This window comes from Leuresthes tenuis, unplaced genomic scaffold, assembly GCF_036924035.1.
Source record: "Leuresthes tenuis unplaced genomic scaffold, fLeuTen1.0.hap1 SCAF_8, whole genome shotgun sequence".
Taxonomy (NCBI): domain Eukaryota; kingdom Metazoa; phylum Chordata; class Actinopteri; order Atheriniformes; family Atherinopsidae; genus Leuresthes; species Leuresthes tenuis.
Genome location: NW_027325362.1, coordinates 36,236,577 through 36,249,447, shown reverse-complemented (window position 1 = coordinate 36,249,447; position 12,871 = coordinate 36,236,577). Strand labels below are relative to the sequence as shown.

The 12,871-nt window shown below is 35.7% G+C and overlaps 1 protein-coding gene across 1 annotated transcript in view; it reads right to left on the bottom strand.

Moving 5' to 3' along the window:
- col13a1 (collagen, type XIII, alpha 1) overlaps positions 1 to 12,545 on the bottom strand; it is a 64,991-nt gene extending 52,446 nt beyond the window's left edge. The window contains exons 1-4 of the mRNA XM_072391605.1: positions 12,524 to 12,545; positions 7,375 to 7,410; positions 6,503 to 6,529; positions 537 to 587 (exon numbers count right to left, since the gene is read on the bottom strand). Coding sequence (XP_072247706.1) covers positions 537 to 587; positions 6,503 to 6,529; positions 7,375 to 7,395 — 99 coding nt within the window. The 5' untranslated portion in view covers positions 7,396 to 7,410; positions 12,524 to 12,545. The remainder of the gene's footprint in view (positions 1 to 536; positions 588 to 6,502; positions 6,530 to 7,374; positions 7,411 to 12,523) is intronic.
- Between the last annotated feature and the right edge of the window lie 326 nt (positions 12,546 to 12,871).

The window sequence follows — 12,871 nt, the reverse complement described above, 5'->3', positions numbered from 1 at the left end:
TCTGTTATTCATTACAACTGCCTACTACCATCAAGAAAGAGTGGGCACATAGATCACAATGCTCCACTTGGTTGACTGGACTTACAGTGATCTTTTTTTAAGTCCTTACCTTTTTCTAAGAGTAAGTTATAAAACGTAAGAGGCCACATTGTTCAACAGAAAATTAAAAAGAAGAAGAAAAGTGACTAATTTGGCCTTCTAAGAATCAAACCAAATCAAAGACCAGAAGCAAACCTCACCTTGCTTCCTTATATAACATACATGACTATCGATTCAATTTAAAGCCAAAGCTTGCTTCCAGTGCTCTCAAACAATGATGTTGTTTCCACACAGAGTGCAATTTTTTTATTACTATTCTATTATTCATGGTACAATAACCATCTCTTAAATTAAGACAGTTACTTGGTTTTGGCAAAATAACTGACAAGTCTATTGGCATCTGTGATACAAGCAGAGGTCCTAAAAAAATAAAAACAATTGTCACAAAGTCATAACAATAATGGGTTTATTAGGTGTAGGGAAATGAAGACACTTACAGGAGGCCCTCTTGGTCCAATTATCGACAGACCTGGCTCGCCTGGCGCTCCCTGTGAACAGACAGAAAGACAGGAAGAAAAAAATAAATAAAATGATAAAACAAGAGAATTCTTGGACCTTTTTCAGTCACTTTTAAGGACATTATCAGAAAAAATCTGCACAGCAATGCATTTCTCTGAGAGTAAATAGCTGTAGCAGGAATAAATCAGTCTAATGGAAAAAATGCTTTAATGCACAAAAATGTAAAAGAAAAAAAAAGCTGGCATCACATTTAGCTGGTAGTAGTAGCTCTTTGAAGAAGCCTACAACTTTAGGGGTTAGGAGGTGAACACTTGCAGCTAGTCAGCTACCTGCTAACATGCTAGCCAGCGGGGAATTCAATCTATTAGAGAATGGGAATTTGATGTCACACCCTGTTGAATTTTGCATACAATGGATGCCATCACTGCATGTAAAATTGTAAAGCATACTAACTACATCAATATTCTTGTATACTAACTTTAAGAAAAACCTTAGGTGTTTTAACTCATTACAGAACTAACTTTTCCTAAACTAAAAAACACAACAAAAACAATAAAAATGTGTTGAAGAATACATTTTAAACAACAAAAACGTTCAAAGACACATCTCACAGCTTTCTGCATGAAAGTCTAAATAGTGACTCATGTCCTCACTATACTAACCACCTACAAATATCAGCTTTTTCTCTTCTTTGTATATTTGCAGACAGTCAAGTACAGGAAATAATTATTCTTGCACGAATGAAAATCTGCTGCAGACTATCTCATCAATCTACTTGTTCCTCTTTTGTACATGCCAGAGAATATCAATCAAACAAAGGTAGGTTAGTCTAAGCTAAAAGGTGACTCTGTCATTACACAAGCAAATTGTGATGTCAACACACTACAAAAGTCGTTTTTTCTGGTGTTTCAGGTTTGGACTCACTGCAGTTGTCATGTCTGTCATGTTGTGTGTGTTTTCTTTGCCTCAGTTTCTTCTGCCCTGCCATCAGCTTCACTCACGTCACCTGTGTTCTCCCCTCAACTGCACTCAGTCACTAATCACCCTCTGTATTTAGTGTCCAGTTCATGTGTTTGCCTGATCCTCACCATCACCCAAGCCAAGTAACCCGTGCTGTTTCAGGTGTGTCCTTGTTGTCTTGTTCATGTCAGGTATTCACAGTCATAGTCAGGTTTTGCTTTGTCAGGTTTAGTTTCGATTTTTGTATTCCGGCTCAGCTGCGCCTTTCGTTACAGCTTTGTTTGGAATAAATCAAGAGTTTTCTTTGGAATATCTGCATTCGGGTCCTCTTTCACCATCACACCACACAACCTAGGTGACAGAAGTCTTCTCCATAAACAGTAGTCATTGCCCCGGAAAAATAGAACTGCTGCATCGCACTTATCATCATACATCACCTATCTTGTCAATCCTTGTAAAATGTTTTTTTTTTTTTTTTTTTAAAAGAGAAAAATGTGAGCTACTTGACTAATTTTGAATTTCCCACACTGGGGGACGAAAGTAATATTCTATTCAAAGTATTTTTACTGTACTTTGAAGAGTTTTGCATGACGTACAAAATGAATATAAAGATGTATAAACACAGTTTAAACTTTTCTGTTTCACTTTTAAGTGGCTTTTTATTAGTTACATTTACAATAGTTGCACTTTCTTGAGTTTTGATGGATCAGTCTGTAAAGACTGCTCACACACTCTTCCTTGCACCTCTTCCTGTTAATTAAACATCAAATGCACCTCTAGCATAATGCATGCCATGTCACAAGAATCGGGACTGACCAAACTGCCACTGAAGCACCTGGCGCACGAGCTATTGTAACATCACTTTTGGTGTACCTTTAACAAACTTAAGATGCGTTCAAACAGTGAAGTATATTGGGTATGAACTGGAAATTGTAGTATTCAGAATTTTCCTAAAACAATCTTAAATGCTCTGGAAACTGGAGTAAAAACTGCCCTTGAAATGGAACATTACACGTTTATAAGGCCATGCCATAGAAAATCACCTGCAGACTTTTATGAGACCTCAGCTGTTTTGTCTGAGGACACAGCAGACAATAAACTTACTGCAGAAGTGACTTAAATTGAGCCTAACATTTCAACAATGTTGTTCAGCTTCTCTGAATTCATTAAAAACAGAAATACATAACTGTTTATAAGCACTTAACCAAATGGTATAGTTGAGTATGGTAGACATCAGTTTATTAATTCAGCTACAGACAGACACATTGTTTTTGATGACAGTAAGGGGGATTTAGTTATAATGCCCCTCTCCATAACAACCTTCCATCTTTAAATATGTGATCAGGCTAAAATCAAACCAAATTGCTTTCAAGAACACATTTGACAACAGTTTCTGTTGATTCAGTTGAAGAACAGCACTTGGATTTCATATTTTCAATTTTAAGATATGAAACTACAATGTAGATAAAGTTGTGTGCTTTATAATCTGTGTTTTGTCTGAATAAAGAGGTCACCAGTGAAATCTTTCTAAAAATTCCCAGATGTCAAGTACTAGTATTGTTCACTTTTATACCAGTCAAGCAGTATCTAAGCAGTATTTTAAGATTGTACTTAACACTGTGCCCCCAATAGTCAGCTATACTGTAGAATAAACAGTGTAGTCGATTTGCATCGTGACAGCAGTGGTCCATGCGTCTTTGCTGACCATTCCTCCCTAAGCACACGAACCTCTGAAGCCACACTGGCTTCAATGAGAGCAAAGATAATGGTACCAGTCACACATAAGACAAAGCTAATTTAAAATATTTCTAAAGATATGTCTACCTTAGCAGCTAAGTACTTAAGTTCTCATCCTTGATTTGATGGCACATGTATCACTTAATGTCCAGAAGGCAAAGATAATTATGGAAAAAGAACATTACTGTAATTTTCAGTTACTTTCCTGGTTTTCTTCAATTTCAGAGGACCAGACAAGTAAAGATTTGCAGATACATCCATGAAGAGATTGGATTACTTGGTTTTGAGGGTGGTGAGAGGTCAGGAAAACAAGGCAAAATTTCAGTTGAAACCTGGACCAACTCAGAGAAAATGAGATTTCTTTCCCTCTGTCTTTGTGGCTCCTGTAAGAGAGTAACCGCAGATTTTATTCATGACCTATTATGATAAAAAAGAGGGAACATTACATCTGGTCGAAAATACTTGTTTTAACTGATTGGCCATATGAAATATGTGAAAAATCACTTTTGTCACTGCGGTATGAAAGTCAAGAAGTTTTCATAATAATAATTCATAGTATTCATATTTCATATTTAGACCAGTTTATCACAAATCTTCTGATGTTTAGAAAAGGAATAAATCTGCTTCAGGCTTTGGTCCAGGGGATAGTTTGGTCCAATGTGAGTATTGCTTTTGCATATGTGGATGGCTTCGCCAGCTTTGGAAGAATCATAACAACATGGTGATTAAACAAAATCTTTATTTGTCTGAAGTGTTGTAGGCACACAACAAGACTGTGCTGAATGATAATGGCTTCGCAGAGTACTCCCAAGCAATGGTGTCTAAAATAATCATGTTAGCAGGACAGTCTTTCATGCAGTTCCGACTGAAGGATCAACGGTAATGCACATCCAGCAGTGGCTTTCAATCTAGGCATTTCTTGCTAAGATTTCTCCAGACTCCCTTAGTCTTTCATAATATTATGCATTGTAGACTTTTTATAACATTTACTAACTAACCACTAACTTGTGCTTATTTGATTAGCTTGGCATAAAGGGGTGAGCCCTGACCCATCCAAGACTAAGGCCAAATCCTACTTAGGCCTTGCCTTTATCACTTAGCTTTATCCCTCTAATTTGCATGTTTGCACCAAGGTCCAGTGTGTGCCAATGCATAGTGGGATCGAAAGTTTGGGCAAAGTGAAAGCTTTATGTCGGTCTTCACATTGGTTATGTGATGTTTCCATATAGTTTATCAGATAATCAACACTCACTTTAATGAAGTGATCACATTACATGTATATGACATGTTTATTCAAACAAAGTCACAAACAATATACATACTTATCAGCTGGTTTCCCAGGTATTGAATATGTTTTTGTTTGCTTATATATATATATATGATTCAATGCAAACAAAAACAAAAAGATACCTATAGCACACACAACTGAAGATAAAGAAAGATACAATGCATACAAGTAATCAACCAGTCCTGCTGTAATAGTTTACAGTGTTGTCCCCTGGGAGATGATACTGGATATGTTTCAACTTTGGTGATTATGTGCATAAATGTGCCAAATTGTCAACAGGAAAGATTTATTCAGCTTGTATTAAAAAGTTGCACCAACATTAAAAAAGATGCATCGGCATTATAATTTTAATAAGAACATAGTATATCAAAGATCAGTGGTAGTGCCTTTTAATGGAAATACAATTAAGTGTGTCAAGACATTGTAAAGCAATAAATTAGTAAATCATTTGCAGATACAAATAAGCAAACCACAGATTTAGATTTTATTGCGTTTAGAAATGTTCTAAAAATGAGTAGAAATTTGTTTGTTTAATAATAATTATTACTCAAATATATATGATATATACAGGTGAGTGTCAGTGTTCTGGAGGATGGACTACAAACCTGTAGCTGCTGAATGTCAAAGTGCCTCAATTACATCTTTTGGGGGAAGACTTAGTATTTTAAGTTCTCTGACAATATTAGGAGGTACATTTAGCTGTCTGGGGGCAGCTGTAGCTCAGAAGCAGGTGGGTCACCTTTTAATAGTAAGGTTGCAAGTTCAAACTCCAACCCACATCAACCCCTCACCTAATGTGTTTCTTACTTGTGAGTTGCTTTGGATAAAAAAAAAAAGCTAAATAAATGTAAATGTAAACTGTTAATGCTTTTTGCCACCATGCATCAAACACTGTCATGGACACACAAACTGTTATATTACTGCCACTCTGTTCATTGGATTAGTCTGAAAACACTAATATGCATGATACATCTGCAACGGTTTGTGTTCATAACAAAATAAATGAGTCAACTCCTAAATGGTGTTCAAAGCTCAAAAGCTTAGACTTCTGTTTTTCCTTTGTGGCGATGTGTTTAACAGCAGCTTAATGTAACTCCTGCAGGGAAGCTGGTTTTCATTAATGAACTTAAGTCAAGTTAATCCTGAGCAAACCTGAGCAGATATCCCTGACTTTTACATTACCCTAATGGGAATAAAAGGGATCATTTTGACTTTTACGTTCCTTAACTGCAGACATTGGCAGATTTATTGCATGTTTACCATCTCTGTTGATGCACTTTTAGAATTTATAAAGCCAAGTGGGAGATACCAGAGCCTACAGTAAAAGTTGTCTTGTATGTTATGTCCACCAAATATTAGTAATTTCTTCATCCAGTTTGCAGCTCATATTAATGATCATGTCAACCTGACAAAGAGCCAAGATTGAGTTGTTACACAACACACCAGTAACAGTACTATCATCATAGTATGTAGCTCTGTTCATTTCAAGTTCTCTTCAAGAAACTCTTTATGTACTCTGCTGTGGCCTCTATGAATGTCTCTCAACTCTCTTTGGGGAGTCTTAAACTTGAACTTTAAGACACTTTTGTGACAAATAGTTGCTATTGTGTTTCACAGAGTAAAGGGTTCAGGTAATCCAACCAGGGTGGGAAACCATTTGCAGAGTGTGATCCCAATGCTCGTTTTAAAATACAGATTTAAGTCCAAGATGTAAATCCCATGCTGCCTGCACACGTAGTAGAGTGTACAGATCTTCACTTCTAAACACCACCACTGCCCACTTTTTTTTAAACAATGTTTCAAATCACAACCTGCGAACAGGCCAAATGTTCATTGATTTTTTTAGCTGACCAATATAACAAAGGTCACCAAACAAAGTCCAGAAATTTCAGGTGAACTTGCAGATTGCCAACTTATTTGCTATTACACCCTGCAAATGGTACATGCTCCTAAACTTACCTTCTCCCCTTCTTGTCCTTTCAAGCCCTGGGATCAGTCACAGCAGACAGTCACATGCAAATAGGTGTGAAGGGAGGAGAGAGACACAAGAAAAAGAGGAACCAGTGTTAGAGACATGAGAGGGTTCAGGGCATGCAGCATGACTAGTGATGTGGGTGATGGTGAAAAAGTTACGCAGAGCTATTATATAGAAAGGATGTGTAAGTTAAGTGGAGAAAAATGGCATCTTAAGGCCTCATTATGCTGCAAACAAAGTGTTTGTCAGATTGTCTAACAGTGTTTTAGTGTTGGAATCAATAACTTATTCATGTAACAAATTCTTAAATTTATTGAGATTTTGATTTACATCCCATTTGGTATGATGACATTTTGTATAGCCAGGTTACAAGTATACTCTAAAGGTAAACGGGACTTCTAATGCTGAATGTAAATGTTAATGTAAATAATCCAGTTAGTATTTTTAGATTTAAACCAATTTACTTTACATTTTATTCTTTCCAATTTCAAGTCAAGTTAAATCAGTTTGATTACTTGTATCTGATATTGCTATATTTGGTTAAAACAAATTCACAAAACATTATACGGTTATTTCATGGCATCACTATGTAAATAATGTTCAGTAATCTAAAGGTCCAGTGAAAAAAAAGCCTTAGTCTGTTGACTGTACTGTAACCATCTATGTACCGATGAAATATGACATAGCCAAATGTGTTGGCAGAACAGTAAGTAAAGCTGAACTTTGTTAAAAACTATTTTTGATTTTATTGTATTTTACCATGACATTGTGTTGGCTCTGGTGTATCTTCTACTTGTTTTGTAAAAGCCCCTATATGTAACCATTAGTGTGCTTGACACATAAAGCAGTCACTCACCATTCTTCCAGGTATTCCCATACTTCCTTTGTCACCCTATTGACCAATGCAGATTCAGAATGATAATGGATCAATAACACTGTTAGACTGAATAGAACTCTTAAAGGGATACTGTGATATTAAGACTTATAGGCTTTATTTTACTCCGAGGGCACAACACCAGTCTAACCTCTTCTAAAATGGGCTTGAGTATAAACAAATTTCAATGATGCATTATTATAACAGCAGTTGATACAATATACATCAGTGACACTGATTTATTAGTGATAGTTGTAATGTCACAGTATCCCTTTAAGTAACAGAACCAGTTGTGTTGGTCAGATGAACATGCTAAGAAAGAAGCATATCAAGACAGTGAAAGAAAAAAAGGTGTTGCTCATGCTCTACCCAGGAGTCGTGATAGTTTTGAAATATGTGGAATATAGTTAAAAATATTTATTTTGTCATTTTTTTCAAGTGGTTAGCGGCCCTGCTCCAGCTTTATTAATACTTGTCTGCTTTCCATCTCCATTCACACTACATCACATAACCGTAAACTTTTATGCTTCACATCTAAACAACTTAGATGAGCGCATCTGCTCTTTTTAATATTTTTTGTACAAACTAACGCAATGAAAAATAAAAACTTTTCCTCTTTTACTAATAATAAGCAATGCTTTTCTGTAAACTTCTGTAGACAACAAACTCAACAGGGTACACTGGACTTATTCGATTTCAGATATCGTCTCATGTAACATGTTGACATTACGGCTTTTGCTGCGATAACAAATTTGTCAATAACAAATCTGAAGATATCAGAAATCTGAAACGTGTGTGATTATTTTATTTAGCTAAATAATAAAATTCAACAGTTTATCTTTATTTTACAGGGTTGGCAGATTCATCATGTCCATGGATGTTTGTACATTCATCGATTATCTTTGTACTGATGAACATCAACGTCTTGAAAACTGCTTTTATCTTTGCAATATGATTATCATTCACCTCTTGCCTCTGATATGACTGTGTTATAGGAACTTCAAATTAATCTATTGGATAATTAAATACTTTCCCCTGATATCAGATATAAATCATATTTGTGTAAACACATGTTGGAACAATTCATGTAAATTTCCTGATGTGAACTGCAGAAGAATTAGTGATGCCCGGAGGAGGTGTCAACAAATTAAATAAGTCAGTCATCATCACAATCACTGTTAATGAAGATGTAAGTCTTGCCTTTGTACTGTACTGTACTGTACTGTACTGCTCCCTTTCTCTATGTGGACTGATTCTGAACAAAGATTCAGCTGTTTTTAGTCCTGGTACATTTAATGTGCTGGTATCTCTGTCATTAGTTTGTGGTGTATGCTTTTTAAGCCTTTAAATACTATAATGCTACAGCTGGGCTCTTTGATACCCTTGCCCAAAAATCCTGATTTAAACTAAAACCTTGCGGAGAACCTGGCACCAACAAATATAAATTTAATTCAGAGCTGGGGGCTTTTTAAAGGGCTTAACATGATTATTTGCTGTTACCACAAAATACAACCTTTACCATAGTATGCTTTTATGGGCATGAGAGTGTTTTGTTTTACCTCATTCAGATCATGTTTTACACTATCTAGTTTAGATGAAAAAAAGACAGACTTTAGAAGCTCTTTTCCTTCTGTTGTAAGTCCCAAACAAACACACACATGCACATGTCCACCTTTCTCTTGTGCCATTTTTTTCCAGTAATTACCACTAACTCCTAAAGACAAGCCTGAAACTACAAACAGCATAAGGGTATCCTGCTGGCTGTGTTGGACAATGACAATGAGTTGTTGCTGTAAGTTTTCTTTACTGTAAAATCAGAGTGAGACGTGTTTCTGTAAAGTCTGGTTCTGTAAGAAAAATATATGAACTGTAGTAACCTTTTTAGACCGAACCACAGATTCCCCAATGAAAATTAACTTGTACATAATAAATGTACATTTCTTATAACAACATATAAGAAAGCCCTTTGCAAAGCTAGAACTGCTTATTATTCATTATTGATAAAAAAGAATAAGAATAATTCCAGGTTTCTTTTCAGCACTGTAGCCAGGCTGACGAGCGTCCGAGCTCTGTTCATCCATGTTGAGCCATTCTTTTAACTCTCAGCAGTGATGATTTCATGAGCTTCTTAACCAATAAAATTGTTTCTATTAGAGAGAAGATTCATGGAATCTTTCCGACCATTACCACTAATCTATCATCAAGTACAGCAGCTTTAGAAGTATCTTTAGAACCTGATTTGTATTTAGATGGCTTAACATGGCTCAAACTCTCTGAGCTAACAACAGCAATAGTCTCTTCAAAACCATCAACTTGTATTTTAGACCCAGTCCCAACCAGACTGTTCAAGGAGGTTTTCCCCTTAATCAACACTTGATTAATCTGTCTTTGTTGACAGGATATGTAGCACAGAGTTTTGAGGTTTCTGTCTTGAAAAAGTTCTTGAAAAAAATCGTTGCAGCTCAACTTTGTGATCATTTACATAGAAATAATCTGTTTGAAGAGTTTCAGTCAGGATTCAGAGTGCATCATAGCACAGAAACAGCACTGGTGAAAGTTACCAATGATCTCCTCTTAGCTTCTGATAGCGGACTTGTTTCTGTGCTTGTCCTGTTGGATCTCAGTGCTGCATTTGATACGATCGATCACAGCATTCTGTTACAGAGACTTGAACATGTTATTGGGATTAAAGGAACTGCATTAGGCTGGTTTAAGTCATATTTATCTGATAGATTCCAGTTTGTTCTTATAAATGAAGAATCTTCCTCACACACCAGTGTAAGTCACGGAGTTCCTCAGGGCTCTGTGCTTGGACCAATTCATTTGACTCAATATATGCTTCCATTAGGTAACATTATCAGACAGCATGGCATAAATTTCCATTGTTATGCTGATGATACTCAGCTGTACTCATCTATGAAACCAGATTAAACCAATAGCTTGGTCAGACTACAAGCCTGTCTTAAAGACATAAAGACCTGGATGACTCAGAATTTTCTGCTCCCACATTCAGACAAAACTGAAGTTGTTGTCTTTGGACCTGAGCGCTTCAGGGAGAAACTGTATAGTTATATACATATATCCATTCATCATAAAAGAACAGTATATCTTCTTTGGTTACAGAGATCTAAAGCATCCCATTTTGAAATAACCACCTACAAAAATACTGCTACTTGATTTTCAGTTCTTATAGATTATCTTTCTAAAACCCACATCTCGACTCCCTCATTAAATAAAGACCACTCGTGGTTTTTTTGCTTGTCAGGTGTAATTCATCATGAACTTCAGAAGGAATCTCGTCTTTGCTTTGATGAAGACTGTTACTGAAGAAAAGTAGAAAAATACTGGGCTGTTCTCTGGGCAAGACGGTTTCATGGATCTGTTCCACCTGAGAACCATGGGTGGTTTGTTGGTTTAAATTGTAAGGTTAGATATTAGATGGCCAACTATCTTGACAATAAAAAACATCTGAGTTTGATACATTGAGGCTACTGAGCCAGTAGAAAGAAGAATGCAAAAAAGAGGGGTGGATATATAATGGAAGCAGATTTGTTAGGTGATCAGACATGCACTCCAACCAGAGGTATTTATAGTCAGTACATTGATCCACAGCAAACAATACAAAAACATAATATATGTTTGAAAATAAAGGCTTCAAAACTGAGACATGGCAACGTTTTACCCCTATCGTGTTCTACTGGGATGCATTTGTGTCATGTGACAGATAGAAATCTTCCTACATTGGGTACTGGTATAACTCATTTGTATAACTCAGAATACTTGCACCAAATAAAAGTCAGACATACAATTCAAGTACACTTCTGTTTTTACACTAAGGATACTTTTAAGTTAGAGTTTAGTCAATATCATTAAGGTATAATTTCTTAGTCATTTTCCTGTTATTTTTACAGTGGCTATCATTTTCAGCCATGATTCACTTTCATCTTAACTCACTCTTTGATTCGGTTTAAAAACTACAACAGAGAAAACTCACTGTTTGTGTTCACACAGATCTTTTCACAACATTCACATCAGGTTACAAAGGTGTATTTTCAATTTTCTGAAATTGCCATCGCAGAGATGAGCCCAATAAAACATAGCCATCTCACAATTCAAGATTTTTATTGGAAGGTATGGTAAACTGTGGCTAATGTGGAAAAACTGAGTCATGTTATGCTGCCTACAGGTCATGTTGTTCTAAATGGATAATGTTAAATTTTGTAAGTAAGGACCCTGTTCCACTGACATACTGACATCTCTGACAATTTCTAAACCTAATCATGTTCATAGAAATAATTATAGAATTAGTCCATGTTCCACGTTTAATGTATCTAAACACATCTGATAAGCAATGTCCTTTAAAATACTGAACAAATTTGCATCAGTAAATATGCAGCATTAGAAACTACCAAATGTTTTTGAAGTCTAATTTCCAATCTGTGGCAACAATATCCTATATTCTAAAGCAAGGCTATGTAACGTATGCCAAAAGTGCCAATTATAAGAGAATGTTGCATTAACATTCCCTTCTTTCTGATCTGATAAGTCAATTGCTTTCAATACATTAGCCTTGTTTTCACCAGTGTTTTATACATGCATTTTGAAATACTTTGAAAAAATGGATGTGAATAGCAATATGTCCCACCCTGACAAAAGTCACGTGATAAATTAGTTTTTGGGCAGAGATTAAGTGATTTGCGCTGTTGTCTTTGAGTGCATTGAGGGTAGAGGTTGCCACATAGAAGAGCAAAAAATTGTTTAAAAACTGATCATCAAAATATTGAATTATCAACTATCAACTAATTATCCAAATGTGATTTTTTTTATGACAAAGTTTGGTTTATGAGCTTAATCTTTGTTATGTATTTCTGTTTGGTTGTGTGTATTGTTTAGGATTGTGTTTCCTTTTAACAAATTGCACAACCTCACTTTAATCAGTGCATCAATTTAAAAGCAACATTATTATTGTTAATTAGAATCCCAGAGAAACCTATGAATATCATATGATTCAAACAAAGGCAGTATTATTTGGCAGAAAACAGACAGAGACATCAATACGGCAGTGATCCTTATTTACACATGCAAATTTTCTATACATTGACACAAAGACATAAGTCATAAAAACAGTTACCGGAAAGCCTGCTCGTCCAGGAGGACCCTGAAAAAGGGGTGCAAGAAAATTGGTACAAAAAGGAAAGAATACATTGTACAGATAAAGTCCACACAATTAAAGACACCTGCTCTGAACCAGGCCAAAATAAAAATTAGTGGGAGAGATAGGACAGAGGTAGTTACTACCTTGCATTAAAAGGTTTTATTTTGGCCTATCAGCTCAATGTGACATTACACAAAAAATATCCTACAGTAACACAGTCACATTCCACTTAGTTTTAGTTTTTCTGAACACTTCTAACTACTAATGTTGCAAATGTTGGTATTGGAATATTAAAAGCTTAAACTCCTTTTGATTCTCCAAAAA